The following is a 23,239-nucleotide window of genomic DNA, read 5'->3' on the forward strand; positions in this document are numbered from 1 at the left end:
ACTAGAAGGACCCACAATGAAGAGTATACAACTATGTACCAGAGGGGCTTTGGGGAGAAAAAGGAAAAAATAAAATCTTTAAAAAAAAAAAAAATTGAAAAGCCTGTAATTGGTCCTATATGTTGACCCAAGTCCAGGTCCTTGGTGGTGAGTAGTTTTTTCTGTTTAGTGGTTTCATCGACATTTAAGTGGTCTTTTATGCAAAGAGCTCAGATGGATCCCTTCTTGCATAAATTATTTCATTTAATTATTTTCTTCAGTTCTGTTACTGTGTAACTCTTGTGATCTTAGGGAACTTGCCTTGGTATTGACCTCAGATTCATGAAACTCAATGTCATGATGTAGAATTGAAATCTTAACGAAAGGTATGGTCACCATTCTGAAATGGCTTCTTATTTACCAAAGAGCATTTGCTGTACATCACGTAGAAGCATAAATAGTGTTTGAAAATTTTTGAAACACCCTAAAGTTAAAAGAATTCTAGATTGATACACGTACAAACCTCTTTCTAGTTGTGTCTCCAGTATGCATATCCTGTTTATTGATGTGGAGATTCTAATACCCTTCTGTTTCCTCTCGGAGTAAAACCTCAGCGAAAACTTTTTAAAACATCTAAAAACTAAAAGGTAGAGAGATCTAAAGAAGATGACCAGATCCTAAGACCAATCTGTTAGCAAATATTTAGGGCAGGGGTCAGCAAACTTTCTGTGAAGTGCCAAATAGTAAATATTTTAGGCTTTGCAAGCCATAAGTTTCCTGTCCCAACTACTCAAGTCTGCTATTGCAGCAGCAAAGCAGCCGTAGACACATGAAGGGGCATGGCTGTGCTCCAATCAAGCTTTATTTATGGACACTGGGATTGAATTTCATATCATTTTTCGTGTTGTGAAAAACATCCTTTTTTTGCTTTTTTTTTAACCATTTAAAAATGTAACAACCATTCTTGGTCCCCACCAGCCTTATAAAAACAGGCAGAGTGCCTCATTGGCCTGCAGGCCATAGTTTACCAACCCCTGGTTTAGAGCCATGGCCTGAGGCAGTAGGGGTGGGTGGAATGGTGCAAGGTGAAGAGATAGGGCAGGAAGATTTCAAAGAAATAGCAAAACATGGTTCCTGCTGATGCAAGTTTATCATCTTATTGGAGATCTCAAAAATACACACTTGAAATTACTTAAGAAAAATTAAAGGGCAACGTAAAGTAAATCAGTACTAATTTTTGCACAACATGCAACTGATTAAAAAAAATCTGCTAAGTGGATGCAAAATTTTTTAAAAAAAAAAGAAACCTGAGAACGAGGCAGGACTAATGAAGAAATATTTGCTGAAGAAAGTGATCAGTGAGCCTGATGTAAAGTCAGCAGTGAAGGGGGAGAAAAGATATTTTATTCAATATTAACTGTTTCTGTGTAAGGCCTTCAACTAGCACTCTAATTGTGTTAAGGTGAAATAGGTACCCATCCTGCCTGAAATTGCACTGAATTCTGGTAGAAAAGATATCTTAGTACAACACAGAAAGTGAAATGTAAGAAAGTACAAATCAAGTTCCATGGGAATAAGGCTGGAGAGATTCCTTCCAGGAGGGGTGTGGGGAAAGGTTTTAATGTTGCTTCTGTTATCTGAACTGATTCTTGAAGGGATGAGAAGGATGGAGTCAAGGAAGTAGCAAAATAAAACATTACTGGGAGTGGAGGCAGCATGGATGCTTCGGCAAATAAAGTGGAAGCCATCTCCATCAAATCAGTATGCATAGGCAAACCCCAGCCAGGACTGTGAAGTGTCAGGCCAGTTATTAAGCCACATTTCTTCATTGTTAAAAGTTTATACCCCACCTTCATGCTTCAACTTAATTTACAGGCCTAAAATTGTGGTAAGAGTACTAAAAAAAATACCAGCCTGCCTTTTCAAATTTCTTTAAAGAGCATAAAATTTCTCTGAAGGTGCATATAGATTTGTTTCTGATTTTTTAAGATGCAAGAATTAGAACTGTGGGCAATGTACTGATAGAAAAATGAGTCTTTGAAAAAAAGTCAATTTGTGTGAATAAGAAAGCTTAGATTTTCAGGGTTAACTTCTATATTTTATTACTTGGCATTACTTTGAAGCTGGGCATGGTCTTGATTTTAGCGAATTTCCTTTGTACTTGGGTTATATAACCAAATTTCATTATGAATGAAAGAAGTGGTAAGTTATACTACACATACAGGTTCCAAAAAGTATTCATTCCATGGATTCATGCTGCCTGTCTGTCATGTGAGTATATATTTTAGCGCCTTGTAGAATGTGGTAGACAATCATAGGCTGAAGCTAATAGTTATAATTCAAGTCTCTCTTGCTAATGCAATGCAACCAGAATCTCTGAAATAATTTGGATTTCCACACAGAGTGTGCATTCCTCAGGCACATTAACATAGGACAGAAACATATTAGACTTCTGGCCTTCTGCATGGTTAGGTCTCACGGCATTCTATGTAGAAAACTGCTGAATGCGTGTGTCTACTCCACACTTTTATAGAGTTATTTGACATCTCCTGAGTACCATTCTCAGTAGTGAAGTTAAACTTCATACAAGATATAGCTCTTTGAGGATTGAGGATATTTCACAAAGATGGAAAGGAATAACTTCCAAACACTGTTTCTATTAAAAAACCCAGCAGCTTGGAAGTGACTCTTTAATTAACTTAAATAAAAGTTTGGTGAATTGTTGTCTTTAACTACAGAAATGTAAAGGATGTTGGGTTCTCTGTCATTATTTGTTGTTGTACTTAGAGAAAACAGGATTATACTAAATTCTGCTAAGATCATAATTTGGCTAATTGCTAATCATTTTTCTGTATTTTTCCAGCTTCAACTCAGACATTCATGACACATTATTTTCAGTTACATATAAGATCTTTGTAAAGCTTTAATACAGAAAAATGAATGAAATGTATTGTATTTCTTTGATAGTTCTAGATGAAAAAGTCGATCTTTTTTCAAATTATTCTTTTGTATCAACATGAGAAGCGGCAATTTTCTTCATCTAGTGATGGCACTGTTTATTCATGATTAGTTATTTATAAAATTGAATATCACTGCAAGAGACATTAGAAGTATCCATTTATTTTGTACTAAATAGAGAGCTAAGGAAAATAAATTAATTTGCTCTTAGAATGAAAGTCAGACTAGTTTCAGCCTCTAAGCACAGTGTGCCTGTAATTTTCCACACAAACCCAGAAAGCCTGACTAAATTTTCTCTGTAGCCTGTTCTCTGGCATTGCTCTCTCAAAGACACACAGCTTAGTGTGAGAAATGAATTTAATTTGCAAAGTGGTATTTCAGTCGCTTATTAGGCAACTCAAGAAAAGTTTAGATTGATGGCACTTTTTAGTAAACCAAGAATTACATCAAATAGTGGATTCGAATCCTTCCTAATTTACCTGGTGGAGGAATAATGGAGAGAGAGTCTTCTAAATCTATCACTTGCAATGATAGCTGTCAAGATCTCTCCTCAGTGTGCTGATAAGGACCACTTGAGGTGCTAACTCCTTGAGACCCTAAGGTATCAGTGCAAACATCAAGGAGAAACTCAGGGCAGGTGCTAGTTTCTGGAAATAGTGGGAAGGATAAGAGCAGAGTTATCTTGGCAAGCCCACTCCTTGGGGGCGGGATGGGGATGCCCAGTCCCTTCACCTCCAGCAGTGACTTCCCAGTACTATTTGAACCTCCCACAAAACTACCCAACCCAGACCCTAGAGCTCATTGCTAGAACTTGCTGTAAGATAAAACGTAATGTCTAAGAAGATAAACACCGGCATTTATCTCCTGTGTAATCTGGGTCAGACTGTCCTGGCATGCCTACAAATCTACCCAAGAAGATCAGGGGTCCTAAAATTTACTGAGTGTTTTCAAGGTGGAAGACTCTTGAATATCTGTTACTTTATTTAGTCCCTCCCATACACACAACTCTGAAAGGTGGTTATTATTAGCCCCCTTTTACAGATGACGAAACAGACTCAGAGAGGTTAAGTAACCATCACAAGAGCACAGAACTGGTAAGTGATACAGCCAAGAAGTGAGCTACATCTGCCTGAGTATATATAGTTCATGCTTTTCACATCAGTGTTTGCTGGGTCCATCTCAGGACAAGTACATCAGTTCATATTTAAGGGGAGACTTAGTATACTGGCCATCACCAGCATGATCCAATGTAAAAACCAGACATCAGTTTAAATTAACTAGTCTTTGCTTATCTTTTACTCAAAGGGGTTAATTAAAGTAGGAATAGAATTTTCAGAGTCCTTGTATTTTGAGGCCTGAACATAAAAATCTCCATTGCTAAAGAATTTCTATTCACAAAAGCCAGTTATAGAGCTGCAGGAGGAGGGGAACTTAAAGGATCATGACTATGTATCACGTTAAACTCTCCCACTGTGTCCTACAAAAGAGTCCCAGTGACTTAGCCCTCCGAGGTTTGGAGCAAGGCAATTTCTTAGTTCAAATCCCAGCTCTACTACTTTCTATTTGGCATATAGTAAGTACTCAATAAATGTTAGCTGTACTTATTAATGTTAGCACACAAAGAAAACATATAAAAATATTACAATATGGGAATTCCTGGGTGGAGAGGGGTTCCTGTAAAAATATGTGCTGTGATTTTTCACCTAAATCTGAATATTAGTTAAGCCTTCTGATGGTTCTTTTATGATTTAGATTTTCATAAGAATAAGGAACCTTTTGTTTTAATTCCTTTTCTCTCCTTTTATCATCTAAAATTCATATGGGTAGTACTTCTAGGGTTTTCCTTGTGAATCACATAAAGAATTAACCCAGCAGTTACAGAGTGGTTGAGATATTAGTGGAACAGATTCTGATTATTGGCCTTTGTGCTGTCTTTTATTTACTCAACTAAGGTATCTCAGAGTTTTTCCCCTTCCCTCTTGCCTGAGGTCTGCCAAGTCACTTTGTCTAGCGGCTTACATTTTCTACCCTTTAAGTAGTTCTAGAAGTTTGGAACTTGCAGCCCACATCAGCAGATTTGCCCTTTTGCATTTGGCAGGAATCAGAGTTTGCCATGTGTTTCCAAGTAGAGGTGGGAGTATGGTGTTATAGAGATTCATGTCAGCATGACTCTGGAAACGGTGATTGTTAGATAACTAGTGAATTGAAGCCAGAGAAGAGAATTGAGAACATTATTTTTGGAGCTGTTTAATCTGTAGAGATCTATAGCAATGTATGTATTGCTTTTCTCTGAGTGTTCATCTTTAGGATAAAATGATACACCTTTAAGAAGCATCTTGTGACATCATTCATGAACTGAAGCTTCAGAATAATTTGATCTGGAATCTCAAACACCCTAACCTGATTTGGCTTATGCAGTGTCTTTTTATTAACTCCTTAAAATTGCATCTATGTGTAATTGTTTGCTTTAAAAGGAGGTTGGAATTAGGTGATTGTACTCTTCCTTCCTCCTCAAAACCCAGCTGAAAATAAAAACTGGTGGGCCTGGGATAGGGGGTGCTGGGGAGCAGGGTATAGGAGTGGAATTTAAATTTCTGTTTGTTAGCTGGTAGCGTGTATTTCTGAAAATATAGCTAGAAACATTCAGTAGAATGTTGATGTATCCATGTGTGTGAATTTTCAGATTACTGGAGTGAGAGTGACAAGGAAGAAGCAGATACTCCATCAACACCTAAACAGGACAGCCCTCCACCCCCCTATGATACATACCCGCGGCCTCCCTCTGTAAGTTGCCAACAGGAATGTACTTAATATAGCATTAGATTCTTTGACCTGAAACATCCCTTTGTGTCTTAAAAAAAAATTATATGGTGAATTGCATGTTAGACCTCAGGTTTCTAAGGGGGAAAGAAAATAGGGAGTCTAAAAGCAATAAGGGAAAAATTTTAAGTATACAAAGAATATTTAATCAGGAGAAACAGTCATACAGATTCCAAGCATAATAAATATCTGACCAGTTTCATTAAGAAATACTGTGTGTGTCAAAGTAGGCTTCATGGAAATATCAGCAACAGAAATGTTTTCTTAGAAAAAGATACATAAATTGACCTTATCTATTCCCCAGTAATAAAGTTCATTCCTATGTCCCCTAGAAGCAACTCATAAAAATTAATATTATGTCTGTATTGAACATGTTTTGGCATGTAACTTTTTAGACAGCCATGGCGTCTGGTTTAATGTATATGTTTATATGGTGCTCCAGACTACTTAAACCTGTGTGAATTAGTCTGTGTGTAGATTGTACTTTGATCTTTTAATAGGGTAAACAACTGTCCCGGTGTGCTTGGGATCGTCCCACTTTATGCCCGTTTCTTATCAGAATTACCAAGACTGTCTCAGCAGTGTCTCAGTTTAGATAATACATTGCATGGTCACCGTACCGGAAGAGTCAGTTCTGCCTGTCTTGGGACTGAGTCTTCCACATAGGAAATGGAAACCAACCTGATTCCACCTTCGTATTACTCCAGAGGATTTTTAATAAGAAAGGTGTTGTGCAAGATGTTGATATAATTCTAGGTCACTTCTCAACCTTGGCTGTGCACAGGAATCAACCTCTGGAACATTTTAGAAATGCAGATGCTCAGGCCCCATCCAGACATATTAAATCAGAATATTTGGGACTGCAAACAGCTTACTGCACTGGATTGTGAACTTTTTGAGAACAGAGATCCTGTTCTGTTTATCTACAACATCCCCATGGCCTAGCACAGCACTGGTACTTTTTTATTAAGTGCTTAACAAATATTTCTGAAATAAATGAATGGGCACTTTTGACTAATAACTGAAAAGGAAGCCATGTTTTTAATAGAAAGGTTTGATGACAATGTCTCTTACCTAAGGAGAACAGGAGAAAAGTGGGAAAAATGTAGAATTGTTCTTATCTGTATGCACATTTCTTTAGTAAATGCTGCAGTTTACCAAGTACAACAGAATGCAAGAATGAGCTATAGAAATGAAATAATTAAGTCAATGACAAGATATAGTTTATATCATATTTTCCCTAAAACATCAGAGTCTGAATAATTCCTTTAAAATATTTATGAAAGAGGAAGAAAGGGAAACTGCAACTTCATCAAACAGCTCTTTAATCAGAGCAACTTTTGAATTTCAAGAAGGAACCTATTCACTTTGTTATTAACATGTGGGAAGATAAACTGCCCACAGAAGATACCACGAACTTCTCCTCCTTTACCCAGAGGGGCAGCGTGCACTTTCACCTCAGCCAGGCTTGTCCTGGCCACAGGCTCAGCCCTGTCTGCGATGATCCCGTTTAACAACTCTGGCTCTTCCTGCCAGAAAGGGGCCCGGGCTGGTCTCTTAGCCCATAGAGCTAGCGGAAGGCTTGTCCCAGTAGGGGTGCCTGCAAGTCTTTTGCAGCATTCACTTGATGCCAATCCTTTTTCTTGGTTGTGCTTTGTACTGTAACATATATTCTCAAACTTTAAACTCCATGGATAAAAATATTCCATTTTTCTTTTGTGTTATGTTCCCTGAAGTACCTATGTTCAAGGCAAATGCTAATCCCCATCAGGGTGTAATCTCATCCTGCCTGTATTTTTCACTCTCTAGAAAGTGCCACAGAATCGACAAGACCATAAGAAAGCTTTTCCGTGGCACCCATAGGAGCAGACATTCCCCAATGAACAAGAGGAAAGGTTCTGTCTGATTTTAGATACCTGGTTTACATATCCAAAAGCCTCTCTCCTTGCTCTCATCCCCAAACTTCATAAAATCTGGAAATATGAATTTGGCAGAAATTCTTCAGAATTTAAAATGATTTTGAAACTTTAGATTTTCTTTTAGTTGCTGAGTATTTCTTATATAAGCACTCATGTTTTCTTATACTTCCATTGTTGCATAATTTTGCATTAATGTGTCAGATTTTTCATAAGAACCCAGTATAGCTGCATTTCAATACATCCACGTCTCAGTCTCTTAAAATGTCTGCTGGGGCCTAACTTTGAGATGTCTGAAAACTTTACTAGTCATTAACTCGACTAGTAAATGTTACCTGGTAGGAATCGAATATGTTCCTTGGTCATAGAAGTGGCCTGTTATTTCTGTGGAGACTGATCAGAGGCTCTTTTCCACAGATGAGTTGTGCCAGTCCTTATGTGGAAGCAAAACACAGCCGGCTCTCCTCCACAGAGACCTCTCAGTCGCAGTCCTCCCATGAGGAATTTCGCCAGGAAGTGACTGGGAGCAGTGTGGTGTCCCCCATTCGCAAGACAGCCAGTCAGCGCCGCTCCTGGCAGGATTTGATTGAGACGCCCCTGACAAGCTCAGGATTACACTATCTTCAGACTCTGCCCCTGGAGGATTCTGTCTTCTCTGACTCCGTGGCTATCTCCCCAGAGCATAGGCGGCAGTCCACCCTTCCAACTCAGAAGTGCCACCTACAGGATCATTATGGGCCGTACCCCTTAGCCGAGAGCGAGAGGATGCAAGTGTTAAATGGAAATGGAGGCAAGCCTCGAAGTTTTACTCTGCCTCGAGATAGCGGGTTCAACCATTGCTGTCTGAATGCGCCGGTTAGTGCCTGTGACCCGCAGGATGACGTGCAGCCCACAGAGGTGGAGGAAGAGGAGGAGGAGGAGGAGGAGGAGGAGGAAGGGGAGGCAACAGGGGAAAACATAGGAGACAAAAGTAAGTATGTTGATGGAGATTCTTAGCCTGTGTACACAGAGTCCTGACCTTTTCAAACTTATTTTAAGAAAATAGAATTTTGTTTCCCTTTTTTCTTAAAATAATGGTGTTGCTGCATAGGAAGTTAGGTATCCCTTGGTGTCCTACTTTCAGAACTTGAGTAACTTGGGGGAAAAAAAGTTGAGTAATGAAGCCTCTATCCCAGGACACTCCCAGCTAGAGTAAATAATTTGTTTTTCTCCAATTACCCATTTGCCTTTCAAGGTTAATGATATTCGTTTCTTTTTCTTCCTCCTCTTATCTACTTTCTTCTCACTTGCATGCATCATCCCTTTGGTCCACAGTCATTGCCCTCTGAGTTTGCGTTAAGAAACTATAAATGCTTCAAGCAGGGTGTTAGCAGATCCTTAATTGAATAAGTGAATACACAGACATACACAACTTCCCTTTTCACTGTTAGAAGATTTAAAGGAAAAATCCAAGAGTTTTTCCAAGAAGAAATTTCACATAGCATTTCTATCAACTCCAAATAGCCATATTTGTTTCTAGAAACCAGTTTGCCAAAAGCATCTATTTACTTTCTTGGTATGTATGTTGATTGCAAAACTCAGTTTATGTGAATTAACTCTTAAGAGAGACGAGTCAGTTAAGTAGCCCTCTGTCTTGTTGTCATTAAGAATATGTTTACTGGTTATCAAGTTCTTTATCCAACATGCCATACCAAGCATCTGTTTATAACTAATGTGATACACCAGTCCAGAAACCCAAGCTAGTTTAAGGGAAGGCTGTAACTCAGTTATTTTACTTAGAAGGAAAATCTAGGTTGGCTATAAATCCTGAATGTAAAATACCCAAAAAAAAATAGTATAGAAGAAATAGTGTAAAACTGTTTGTGTCTCTTTATTCATGTTGAAGTCAGGGCCAGTTAGTGCAGACGACCGGAGCTAGTGTTGAGGAAACCACACTTACTGGTTTGGTTCCACTAGGGCATTAAACTTCTCTTTTTAAAGGACACAAACAGACTGTATCCTTCAGCCTGTTTTGTATAGGAGACTTTGATTACAGGACTTGTTAGTGTAAGTTCTTCATCCCCACTGGAGAAACAACTCAAAGCTCATGGGTTACCAGCAGGTCTGGAGCCTCGTGTCAATGTCAAACTTGGCTCATTTAAAATGGGGGTCACTTTGGAGATTATTAACAAGAAAATACAGTAGACCTCCTTTTATGGTATGGATCTTCATTGCATTATTTAATAGGAGTTAAATTATATCTTCTGGGCCAGCCCTGGTTCCCTAGTGGTTAAATTCAGCATGCTCTGCTTCGGTGGCCCAGGTTCAGTTCCTGGGCACAGACCTACACCTCTTGTCTGTTAGTGGCCATGCTATGGTGGTGGCTCACATAGAAAAAAGAGGAAGATTGGCAGTGGATGTTAGCTCAGGTGACTCTTCCTCAGCAAAAACGAGAAACAAAACAAAAAGAAATAAAGAGAGAAAATAGAAAAAAAAATTCTATCTCCTACCATCAAAATGAGTTGCTTATAATAAAATTCATATGTTAAAGAAGTTTTAATGTGAAGTATATTTTAGCCATAATCTCCATGAGGAGCATTATAAAAGGTATACTCTTGGTGCGGGAAAGGTAATTACCATCTTACCTGCTAAGCCCTCCCACCACTCACAGTTATTAGAGATTGTGGAAGAGTTTTATGGAGGAAATATCTAGGAGCCATGTCAGGCCTCTGTAGTTCTGGCAAGCCTGATAATACATTTTTAATATGATGATGACTACTAAAATTAATAAATTATTTGCTAAGATTTAACTAAAGATGAGTTAGAAACTTCATTTTGACTGTCATCCAGGTGCTCCACAATTGCTATAACTAAGTACGTGAGGTTTGTTCAGTATTCTGCAAACATAGTGGGGAAAATACTCCATTGCTGCCATTTTAAAATAAATTGTGTTGAAATTAGGCACAGCCCTCTGAAATAGAGGATTCTATTCAGAAAATATTCCATCATTGCCACAGGTAGAAGTGATTGGTGCTGGGGTTTTTTCCAATTAAGCTAGATACTTAGCAGTTCCTCCTGGTCCTTGTGTAAGGGAGGACTAGAAAGGAGACAGCATATCCTGGCACCTGGGAGGAAAACCTGGGCACTGCTCACCCTTCCTGCAGGTTCCAGTAGCACCAGAGCATCTCTAGTTAGACAGCTTATGATTCTTTTTTCTTCTAGCATCTCTTTTTTGCTGTTTTGTGGACTGGATTTATTTTTAGCCATACAGATGCACTCCTAAGTCGGTGGGTCTTTTCTTCAGGTTCCCAAATGAGTCAGGTGGGCAGCTATTCGGTACCTTCTATCTTTTTCAGTGGGTTCTCTCTTTGTGGAATAATTGTAATAAGGCAGAACAGCCCTGGAAAGTGTATCAGTAAATTTGGTATTGCCCATTTTGTCTTTACAGTTCAATGTTGTGGGGCAGTTCATGCTATTTCAGTCGGATCTGCTTCACTGAAGGTGGCCATGCTCTATCAGGACCCCATTTCTTTCTGGATATCTTCCCGTAAATCTTGCCGCTTGATGTCTCAGTGTCCTCAAACCGTTCTCAACAGAGCAGTGCATTTCATTCTTGCCTAGAAGATGCTTCTTATTTAATGGAATGTGTGTTTACCTTCCTAATAAGGGTTTTTCGGCATTATTATTTCTAATATTTAGGAGTGTGCAATTTGATGGATAACACTTCATTTGGGAATCATCAGCTCTAAAATCAGTGTTTTTAAAAGAATCTTTAAGGTCTACTTAAGGGGTATCATGTTCATGACTCCCCTGGGTTGGCCATTAAGAATAAGTATTCCAGGCTGCTTATTCAAATCAAGCTGCTTGGTGTTATGTCAGCAGAGCAAAAATTATACGTGGGAGAGAAGCTGTGGCCATCCTATCAGCCTCAGACTTATAGCACACCCACCAGTACGTAGCGCTCACGATGCTGCCACAGGGGTCAGCAGGCATCCGTGCTCGTTAGAATCAAAATCCAACAGCCGTGTGTTACTAACTGTCCTGTTCAAGGTCAGCACTTGGCTTGACCTACTAAAGTGAATTGGTACTGATCAAGTACAGACCAGCAGAGGAAATAAGTTTCATGTCTCTAGCTCTAAACATTTTTCTCAATTTGCCAAGAAATTAAAAATAGGAAGTGTCAGGCGAGTGGGCAGAAGGAGTAATAGAAGAGGATATAAAGATACAGCCTATCTTCTGCTTCAAGGTGAAGAATTATGTCATCAACCAAACCTCTTTCTTATCATTTATATTTACCTTAACTTTATACAATTTATATATTATATAGTGCTTATGAGTTTACGAAGCAATCTAAGAAGCAAAATGTACCTAAATCCTTGACCTAGATGTTTTTTCATTTTCCTTATAGGAGAGGAATTTGGCCCTGCTTATGAGGTATAAATGTGGCCTTCTTGAGAACAGACTTCGATCTGTGTTCTCATGGTTGAACTACCTTTTGTCTTATTTTGAGGTTCAGTTATTTAACTGAGTCATACTGTGATTTTTCTCAGGCTGAACTCATTTTATTCTAAAATGGATGGTACTAAAAGTACACAGATGAGACCCGTCTTGTTTTCCTTTGACTGAAAAGTCAGCTTGCATGCTAATTATCCTGACCTACTTCACTGGCATTTAGGAAAAGACAAGTAATTTCCTATTATCCCAATTAGCAGTTTTGAAGCTTACTGAGGTGTGGGCCTTCTAATACCTCAGTTAATTTATAAATTATGTCAGCCTATGCAACTTTCAAGGAGGTATAAATCATTAAAGTGTAGGACAAAATATAAAGATACACTTCATTCAGAAATCATCTGCCATAAGACTAAAATACTGTTTTGATTAATTCAGCTTGAACTCTGCTTGAAATAGCTCTCTTTCCTTTGCCATACTAGGCAATTTAGATGAGGTTTTTGAAAGCATCTTTCCTTAATCCTGCTGATTTCCCTCCTGGCAGTTATGTGAGTACTCTTTACTAACCAGACATCCTTGGTGCCTCCCTGTACTCAGTGAAGTTATAATGTCTCTATTTCATTGTCTTGGAGATAGCCTACCAGTAATCTCACTTAATTTACACATTTATCAGCTTGGTCTTAGAAATCTAAAGCAAAACCTAGGGATTTTTTTGGTGGGGAGAGGTGGATAAAATCTGTTAGCTTGTAGGTGCAGTACACATCAGGTTATCTGGCTGAGATATTTATTGATGCTTTCAAAATGAGATCTGCTGAGAAATATATTTCAAAGTTATTTTTTAGACTCTAACATCCTTTGCACACCATTGGTAACTTAGGAGCTGCACAAAATATGCAGCTCAGTGGCCTAATATCTTAAATTATCTAGGCAGAGAGGCTAGGTAATGACTACAATTATAGTGCAGAAGAAGATAGATTAATCCTCTTCAATCATTTTAAGGATCCTAGAGTAATTTCCTGAAGAGTTTCTAAAAGCCATGAATTTTATTTTTAAGAATATTCAGGTAGGAAGTGTGTGGGCAAGGAGAAGTTATTCCCAGAATATGAAATTGTGTTCAAGGAAAAAAAGGGAAAAGATGAAAATTTTTTAAAAAATCTTGCAGCACTTTTTACTCTTTTATTTATTGTCAAATAAATTATGCACAAACACAAAGAATTTGGGGGAGCGTAATCATCAGTAATATCTTAAATTATAGTTCAAGTCTAAAGGGAATAGATGGAAAAGATATATAAGCAGTATAAATAAAAAGACATGCATTAAAGTCAAAGAAGTAATAACAGAACCTTAAATATGTCACTTTTGTGACATTTAAGGACACCATTCTTGGCTGGTTATGTAACAAGTCATATAAAGAAAGACCACAGAAAAATCTAGAAAGTAGTAAACAAATATTCTCAATATCATATTGTCTAATTTTGAAGAAAGACAGGAAAACATAAAATACTGAAGATTAGATATAGAGTTTAGCTGTAATTCTGATACTGGTTATAGGTTGGACTTTTAATCAGACCTCTCTCATTTTGAGTTTTTGGGTTTTGGGGGAGGTTTTGCTTCAACAATGAGGAAAAGTTATTATCTTAATTTACAGGACGTTCAGAGGTGGGGTTGTTCTGGAGTGAATTTCATGGTTTTGCAGTATCAGGACTTCGGTTAACTACTCTAAATGCCAACAGCTCCAAGCAGCACTTCTTATAAGACAGCATCCAAAGAGCCAAAGACCGGGCCCTATCTTTAGTCCTTTTCGTAAGATCAAGGAAAACTTTTCCTGGATCCCTCCAGCAGACTTACCCCCAGATTTCATTGGCCAAGGTTGCATCCCATGCCCATGCCTAAATGGTAAGGGAAATGGAATCATTGGGAATTGTTTAGACCAACCTTGATTTTAAGATCATAAAAGAAATGTACCAAACTGCTTGTCATTAGTATCTACGTGAACCTCTGCTGTTACGTATGTTATGCTTTCAAATATATTTGTTCAAGCATGTTTCACTCTTTTAATATATATACGCATACACATACGCCAGATCACATCACATCATTTAAAAGTCTTGGCACTAACGAAATGTTAGATATCTAAAAGGGGATAAATATTATGTAACCCTGAAAATATAGTAAGTTAGATATAATTATTGTCAACTTTTGAAATGAATAAGCATGTTTTCCTATAAACACTATGTGATTGGAGCTTAGAATACAGTCTCTGGAGACATTCCTCAGTTCAAATCCTTGCTTTGTCACTCTGCCGCTTTCAAGTGATATTATTGATCAAGTTATTTAATACCTCTATACCTCAGTGTCTTCATTGTTAAATCCTGTGATAACACTACCTACCTTTTGAGGTTGTATGAGGATCAAATGAGGTAAATGCCAGAAAGTACTTAGTTTCCATATCTGACTCACCGTAAGTCTGTCCAATAAATGTTTTATAATTATGTAATTTATGTAGATTTGGATTTAGGCAAAGAGGGCAATTACCATACTTAAATAGTGAGTTACTCCTGGCAAACCTCACTAAATAACATTTACCTGACTCCGTGACCTATCTTTGTTCAGTTCCAGCTGAGTAGACCATGTGAATTGCTGTTTTTTGTAGGTCAAAATGATGAAATATCAGCAATGTTGTATATTTCAACATAATGTATTAGCCATGTTCTAGAAGCTAAAATGGAAATGTCCCTCATTTCACATTCTTATCACTCACTGCTCCTTTCCTTTTTGACTTTGGACATTTGGAAACTTAAAAGAAACCTTGTATTCCAAATAGTAATAACCTTATATATTTACTGAAGTATATATTTATAGAACTTGCCATTCAGGTCTCAGTTCAAATATTTTCCCCTCAGAGAGTCCTACCCTGACAACCCAGTCTGATCCAGATGCCCCCTCCCACCACCACTACCACCATTCATCCTCTGGTATGTTACTCTGTTTTATATTCTTCACAGCTTTATCACTATAAGTATAATATCAAATATTGTCACTGATTTATTTTCCATCTCCACCCACCAGAATGTAAGTTTCTTAAGAGCAGGGATTTTATTCCTGTACACCCAGTGCCTAAAACAGTGTATGGCCCATACTAAACCAGGCGCTATTGGATGAATGAAAGAATAAGTGAATGAATGAGTGAGTGAATGAATAAATAATAGCTAACCCCTTTTGTTACCAGTTCTTTCCATTTTATTACATAATAGTTAAAGCTAAAGTTTTTGTCTTATCCATTGTGTGACTTTAAACAGGAATCAAAATATTTTGGGTATTTTGTAAAGGGAATGACAGGACTGCATGTGTTCGGCATACCCTCTTCATGCTGGGCACCACAAAGCTGGGTTGCTATAATGACTGGAATTACTGCTCTTTGTATTATGACTCATTTGTAGTCACCTTCTGTATTGTTGAAACCATTCTCTTCCTGCTTTACTCTCATTTCAAAGGTGAAGGCCACAAAAATATGACATGAGAGATAACCGTTCATTGTTAGAAACCAGATTTTCCAGGACCCCTAAGCAGTTGTTTTTCCTACCAAAATCTGCTGCCTCTGGAAGGAAGGCTGACTCAAGTCACTACCACTGCTTGGTTCACAGCCCCGGGTCTTGCTTGGAAGTCACCTATCACCTAGTTTCATCCTGATTCATTTGTAAAACATGTTGAAATGGCAACTTGTACTTTAGCGAATAACCAGTAGCCCTGCATCAGCCAGGAAAAATAACTTAGTGTTAATGAGTAATGAAACGAGATTTAAATGGCAAAAGAAGGGATTCTAGATGCTACAGAGTCACACAGTAGAAGATGTGACCAGATAAGAATTAAAGCTCATATAAAAGGATGACAGCCCCTCACTAGTATAGGTAAGACAAGTTATGATTTACAATTTGTTTTACCAAGAAAGATGATTAGGTTTAGCCATACTGTTACTTGATACTATTTTCACACGTCAAAAAAGCAAACCACTTTTCTTCAGATCATTCATAGTGTAATGTCAGTTTCTCAGTGGAGTACTTTCTAGCTTATTTTATGAGAACCTATCCTAAGTTCAGTCTCCTTTTACCTTGGTCACCCTTGCCAGAGAAAGCCGAAGATCTCAAATGCCTCATTTTTTTCCTTCTACGTATGAAATCTACCTCCTATAGTTACCAAATATAGGAACATGGTAAGTTAAGACATAATGGGATTGCACCATAAAACATACCTTGAAAGTTTGAAAATTTCCCTACATGTTTTTCTTTCATTGTTTAATTGAAAAGTAATAACTTGCTTATTGCCAAATAAATTTTAAACAAATAAGTAAATAAAACAATGATGAAAGTCGAAAACAACCCTCTGGCCATCTTATTCTCCAGAGGTAACTTCTGTTAAAAGTTAAGGTTCTAAAATTTAATTCTTGTATGCATTTGTTTTCTTCATATATCTTTTGCCTATAACTCACTGTGAGTAGGAGGTGAAGTATGGTTTAGTTGGTTTTCAGTTAGTTTTTCCTCTGAAATTTTTTTGATGTGACCTTAGTTTAATACTACAAGCAAGAGTCTTGTGAGATAACTTACACACCACCTCAGAACCCAGCCCCAATCCCAGCATAAATCACCCTAGAAAATGCAGCAGATACCTGTTGGCCTTTTCAAAAATGGTGGAAGGAGAGATGTGAGAAGAAAGAAATGACAGTGGCTGTACATACACACTTACACCCCACACATACACCCATATTCGTGTATCAGAAGCTTCTTGCCTACCTGCCTAATGCCTTGGTGCCATATGACTTTTACCCAGCCTTCTTTATGAAGGTCTTCCAATGTCAGCTTATCCCAAATCTCTGTGATGAAAACAGCTAAGCCAGAGCTAGCTAGCTAAAAAACATAGCAAGTTTAGCCTTCAAAAGCCAGAATGCAGAATTCAAAGATGGGCTTCAGAATCAGAGTCTGGTGGTCAGAGTTTACTTGTGGCTTTTGGCTTCAAGTTATAAAACACTAAACCTTCTATTAACCATCTCTCTTACTTATTTTTTCCAGTGTTCTCACTAGTTCCATTCCTGGCCTCTCAGACTTTCTTATGTTTAGCCATGGGCACATCTTAGCCCTAATATTTGGTCTTAATAGCTCAATCTATTACACTCTGAAATTTTTGGTAGTCATCCATTAAGGAAAAAGTGCCCATTACTTTATATTTTAAGTGCAAAAGCAGCAGTTCGTCAAAACATATTTTAATATTTAAACATCATACTTGAGAACCTCTGAAAAGTTCTTGTCTCAGGAATGTAATACGACAGTTTCATATATATTTGTTTCTGTTACAAACATAAAATGTGCCATGAAATCAACTTTCTGGGTTATTTCACAGAAATTCTAGAATACTTGAAAATAAAGAGTGACAGTTATTAAACTCATTGATTCATTTCAAAGCTACAAATTCTTTAACATTATTAGTCATGGATTCCCTAACATCTCAAAATCTAGATTTAGCCTACACAATGTAAACTAAACCTCCATATTGTACTTCTTGGTTTGCTGTATCGATTTATAATCCAATTAGCTCTAAGTGTGTATTTATTCACTCATTCATTCATTCATTCAACAGACATTTTTTATTTATTTACTACGTGCCAGGTACTATGTTAAAAATTTATCTACCCCTTCCATAAGTCTACTTACAACAAAAATTTGTAAATTATCTTTGAGAGATAAGAACTGTCTTTCTGATAACATGGAACAGAGCAAATAATTCAAAGTATGCAGCGTCTTTGTTACCTTGTGCTAATAATTTTCCCTAGTAACCAATTTATAATATAAAAATGATTTTTTGAGAGCTGGCACAAGATACTCTCTGTTCATTTCACGGTACTTATCACTTATGCAGAATTTATAAAACTGGTTAAAATCAGATGAGATCACTTTTAGAGCTATTTCTGATTTGGCTCATTCCTCTAACATTATGGTTGGGGAAAATGCATTCCGGTTACTCAACTGTACTGATTAACACAAATCAGATGTCTAAAAATCTTCATTGATTTGTGCTATAAAATTAACATCTTCTCAGTCATCAAAGAGATGTTAATCTATGTTCAGTATAATATTATATTGTACAAAATAAACTGATGTAACATACTGACTTTAGATTAATGTTTCTTTGATGATTGAGAAGATGCTTCCTAATTTTATAATACAACTAATGTGGAATTTGATTATGAGAAAAACATTAATATTAGCAGAGTGTCAAATACAGAACATTATGCTGTATTTTGAATGTCTGTTTTAGGGAACTTTGAACCTTAACATTTTAAACAGTTGTTCACTTTCTTCCACATTTATAGTCTCTAGTCTTCATGATTTTGAATCTGATATTTTTATTGTGCTATTTATCTTTTGATAAGTCATCCGTAGAGTATATTGGCTTAATACCTAAGATCTATTCATTTGTGATCTCCAAATTTTCTTATCCATGACTTTATTGGTTGCTTGTCTATATTTTTTCCTTAAGTTGTTTTGTTGTTGGCCTAATTTAGAGTCTCTTCTGTAACTTATGAAATGGATATTTTAAAGCATTCATTCACTTTAGGATTCTTGGTGAGAGAAAATAGCCCATAAGTTTGATATCACTAAACTCAAACTTTATACCTTTTTTCCCCTAGCATCTCTGCTGTTTTCCCCTTGTTCTTTAACAATGCCAACACACAGGGGTTTTTATGCCTTTTCTAAAAAGAACAGGGAGGAGGGACAGCTTGGAATCAGTGTGGCTTTAATACAACCCTTCTGCCAACTCTGACAGTGAGCTCCACCCTCCCCTTTGTACTTTGTTGTCGTCTTACACCCTGTGTAGTTGCTGGGCAGCCATCTCTTGATTTAGAATCCTGGGTTCTAAGTCTCATGATGATCTTTTATTAACCTAATTAGAAGGATTGTGCCTCAGCACTAGAGGTAGAAAAGATGTTTACCATTTCAAAAATAATTCTGTACAAGTGCTGAATATCCTTGTTGAATAATTAAGTGAAAAGTTAGGCTTAACTTTGAATGCTTTTTTAAGTGTGTAACATCTTGTTTTTGGTATTTGTAACTCTGAGTGGCTTCTCTCTGGTAAATACTATAGAACCCATTTAAAATGCTTTATATATTAAGGTAAAGAATTCATTTAATAAGTAGTTTTTTATCTGAGTAGGTATATAACATGTGCCATGCTGTATGTAAATATGCATAATAATTAGCCACTTCACCATAAGAGTTTTCAGTATTCACCCTCCCACTTAATACAGAAATAGCTTTTATGTATTTGATAAATTATTATTGAGATTCTGCTTGAATATTTCAGGGACTCAGGGCTTACTGTCCCCAAGGTCAGGGCATTCCATGTTGGACAGCTCTAGTTAAAAAGTTTTTTCTTGTATTGATACAAATGCTACTCATTGTGGATCTTGACACTGCAGATTATAAAAATACAGAGCAAGTGGTTGAAAAGCTGACATGTGGACAAGAGATAAGATAGTCTTTGAAGTTCCAGAGGACATAATAGGTGGGAAGGTACAGGGAGGCTGTTTAGATTGATATGAAGGAAAACATTCTGCTGATTGCACTTGCCCATGAGTGGAATAACTGGTCTTGTCATTTTAGTGGCCTCGCCATTACTCAGTGTTTAAGAAGGGGCTGAATAACCAGCTACCAGTCAGGGCTTCCCGAGCTAGCTGGACAGTTGAACCTGATGGCTTCTTCCATCTCTAAGGTTTTATGGTTCTCTTCAGCATAATGGCCTTACCTTTGCTTTCACCATAGTGCTTTGCACTTTGTACATGTCCAGAACTATACAATGGAATTGTGTTCTCAAACATAATTTGTTGTCTCATCTCTGAGCTGAGTGTACCTAGTCAGCTCAGACTATATACTTTATACCTTATACTTAACTTTATACCTATGACATGAGTTCTAGATAACTCACTATCCTGGTTACCCTCATCTGTACACATTGTTTCTTTTTAGTGTTGCCATGCCAAGTGTATTGGAACTATTACAGTGATCTAGACACCATACTTTTGTTGACATGATTAAAATTAGTTTTAACCTGCTCACTGTTGGCTCATATATAATGCTTTAATGCTACCAAGTCGTAAATAGCATCCCACACTTATTTACTTTATTTTTTGACCTGAATGCACCTATTTATATTTATCTCAAAGTTTTAACTTCGCAGGTTTCACCCAGCAGTATTCGATCCTGTTAAGAAAGTTTGGAATCTCAGTTTTATCATCTATGATATTAATCATCTCTCCTATTGTTGAATACCCCTCCAACATTCTAAGCATTCTTTCTCTGTTTTTAACTGCTTCACTGATTAAGGAAAGAACATTGTTAAAGAAAACGTTTTAAAGAAAGGAACAAGGACAGAGCTTTACAGCATTCAATCTGAAACTATATGTTAATTTCTTTCAATCATTCAAAGTCCTTATCTGGATCCACTTAATAGTAATATGATTCAGTCCATATTACGGTACTTTATTCATAAGGATATCAAGCAAAATTTCATCAGATGCAAGACACACTGCCCTTGGCTTTCCTCTTGTCTCCCAGCCTAGAGATACTGTCCAGAAAAAAAAGCCAGTTTAAAATGCTTCATTTTTATTGAATCCATGTTGGTTCTTTGGTGGAAATTACAAAATGAAACTCCTCCCAAACATAGTCTGTTCTAAAACTTTACCATGTATCTATATCGGGTTTATCATTGCTTTCTCTGTAGAACCCATGCTGAGTTTTGTTTGTTTCAATGAGAGAACTCTCTCTTGAAGCAGTAAGTCTCAAGGCATTCTGATAGTGGCCCTAAGATAATTTCCAAAAAAGTTCATTCAGTTCCTAAGATTATTCTGCTAGTTCAAAGAGACCACAAAGTGAGTCTTAGTAGTCCCTTATCTCAAGAAGTTTTTCTTTTTTAATTTCCTAGTGTGAAGACTTTTCTCCTTGCAGGAAAAGCCTAAAATATCATTGCAGCCATATGCTTCTACTTTCTTTTGTCATTTATTTTTTCGTAAAACAATTTTTTTAAAAAAGCTCTTTCTATCTTCAGTTTTTTCACAAGTCTCAGCTAAACATTTGCCTTCCTGACACTCTTCTTACAAGCAATTGGTATTTTCTGCTTGTTCATTTCTAGTAGCCTCTTCTATCTTTTATAGAAACCGTCCTTAAACTAAAGCTCTTTCTGAGGAATCTCCCTGTGACTACGTTGACTTCAGCTGCGTCTCCTTTCCCTCTCTCATCGGGAGAGTTTGTTTGTATTACTAGAATATCATTTTTTAAAACTACTGATCATTGAAAAATTTGTCTAAAGTTTTAAAATCATTTTCTTATTTTTTAGGGTCCATATCAACTATGTGTTGTCTCTCCTCCCCACTAGAAAAACAAGAACAATAAACAAAATTATAGAGTTTCTTTTTGTCCCCTTCATATCTAGAGTGCCACTTAATTCTTCCCCATTGTTCAGTGTTAGATCCCAAATAGATTTTCCTCATTTCTTTATATTTTTGAGACATGAAATTATCATGGTTTTAATGCATGCAGTAATTACTTCCAGGTATTAATCTCATTTTTAATGCATTAAATCCTATAGTTAGTATATTGGTGACAAGCAAAAAATATTGGAGCTCAGGTTATATTGTTTTATATTTTTTCATCTTCAGAAGACTTCACAGAAACTGATCCACCAGCTTTTATTCTGCAAATAATTGGAAAACTGGAGCTATAAAAATTAGGTGATTTCATTAGGACAGTTTGCAGGATTTTTAATCCTTTGTTCTTACATGTTTCGATCAATACCAAAATGTGCCTAGATAGAGTATTAAAACCATATAGACCTTGGCCGTTTACAGAATCTAGTAAAAGTAAGGAAATATTTCTAGTAACTTGTTGTTTTAGACCAGAGTCTTATCCCTGGTCAGCCATATTCTTTGGTCAACTGCATTCGGTAGTTTCTAAAAATTATCATTTCTACGCTGTAACCCAACTCACTTCTCCTATAAATTATAACTCCAAATTAAAGAAACAAGTTGCATTCAAACCTCTCCATGTTAAGCCCTTTTAATAATAATGTCTTGGTAGTAAAAAACTGTACTACCAATTTCTGCTCTAAAAAGCTTATGGGGTAACATTTTAGTATTTCTGTTTATTAGATTATCTTACTATAACGTGTTTTGTCCTAGATATATGCTGCCTGTCTTTGAAAGACAAGGATATTTCTTCAAGGTGGTCTCTTTTATTATAATTTTTAGAGAATACATGGTAAGGTTTCATAATGTCTGATTTCATGAAAAGCAGTGTTGAGCTACATTGTCCATGTTCCTTGAGATTTTCACACATAGCCAGTAATATATCTCTCCCATCTGAATAATTAACATAGCTGATGGTAAAAATAAACAAACTAACTCGATTTAGCCCTTCAAAAATTACTTGCCTATAGTTCTCTGAGCATGTGTGTGTTAAACAAGGTTTATAGCATCTACTTCATTATCATGGAACCCAGACTAAATAAATAGTAAAATTATTTTGGGGATTTATAGCTTACAAAATACTGCATACTGTTGGAAGAAGAAAGACATAGATGTCCAAAAATTGGTTTCTGACCAATTATAGAGTAGAGAGTAAAAAAGAATGGAATAAACTATTCTATAATTCCAGCTAAAATTTAGCAATTCTACCTATTATTTTGAGCAGTGAGTTTATAAATGACTTTCAGGTTGTTACAGTTTAATAAATACACCCCAACTATGATAATGAGACAGCCAAATTACATGAATGACTCACTGTTTAAGCATCAATAATATTTCCACTGGTGGCATCAAATCAGTCTTCAGTTTCTGAATGTGTAAGGAAGTCCTATGCATTACCGATAGTCAGAACTATCATTTTAGTATATTGAGATAATTCACATCAAACTTGGAGCATTAAGCCAGTTAATAAACTATTTTCGCAAAATGCAGAGAGCTATTCTCTTTCACTCTGTGTCTTAAGTTCAAAAAAAAAGAAAGAAAGAAAAAAGACTTAATGCAGTTTGTTTTACTTGACAATCAAAAGCCTGCTAAGCAGGGCTTGGTTGTCATCCCAATAGTGGATCATAAA

General features: G+C 36.7%; 1 protein-coding gene and 1 long non-coding RNA gene across 8 annotated transcripts in view; one reads left to right on the plus strand and one right to left on the minus strand.

The window, feature by feature from the left end:
- Nucleotides 1-23,239, plus strand: part of CNKSR2 (connector enhancer of kinase suppressor of Ras 2) — a 257,093-nt gene that overhangs the window by 205,318 nt on the left and 28,536 nt on the right. For all 7 annotated transcript variants that reach the window (XM_070501997.1, XM_070501999.1, XM_070502002.1 and 4 more), the window contains 2 exons: nucleotides 5,621-5,721; nucleotides 8,091-8,643. In XM_070501997.1, the coding sequence (XP_070358098.1) occupies nucleotides 5,621-5,721; nucleotides 8,091-8,643 (654 nt within the window). The remainder of the gene's footprint in view (nucleotides 1-5,620; nucleotides 5,722-8,090; nucleotides 8,644-23,239) is intronic.
- The window catches only part of LOC139042649 (uncharacterized), a 53,956-nt gene that overhangs the window by 11,871 nt on the left and 18,846 nt on the right, over nucleotides 1-23,239 (minus strand). The window lies entirely within an intron of this gene.

This window comes from Equus asinus, chromosome X (assembly GCF_041296235.1).
Source record: "Equus asinus isolate D_3611 breed Donkey chromosome X, EquAss-T2T_v2, whole genome shotgun sequence".
NCBI classification, from domain to species: Eukaryota; Metazoa; Chordata; class Mammalia; order Perissodactyla; family Equidae; genus Equus; species Equus asinus.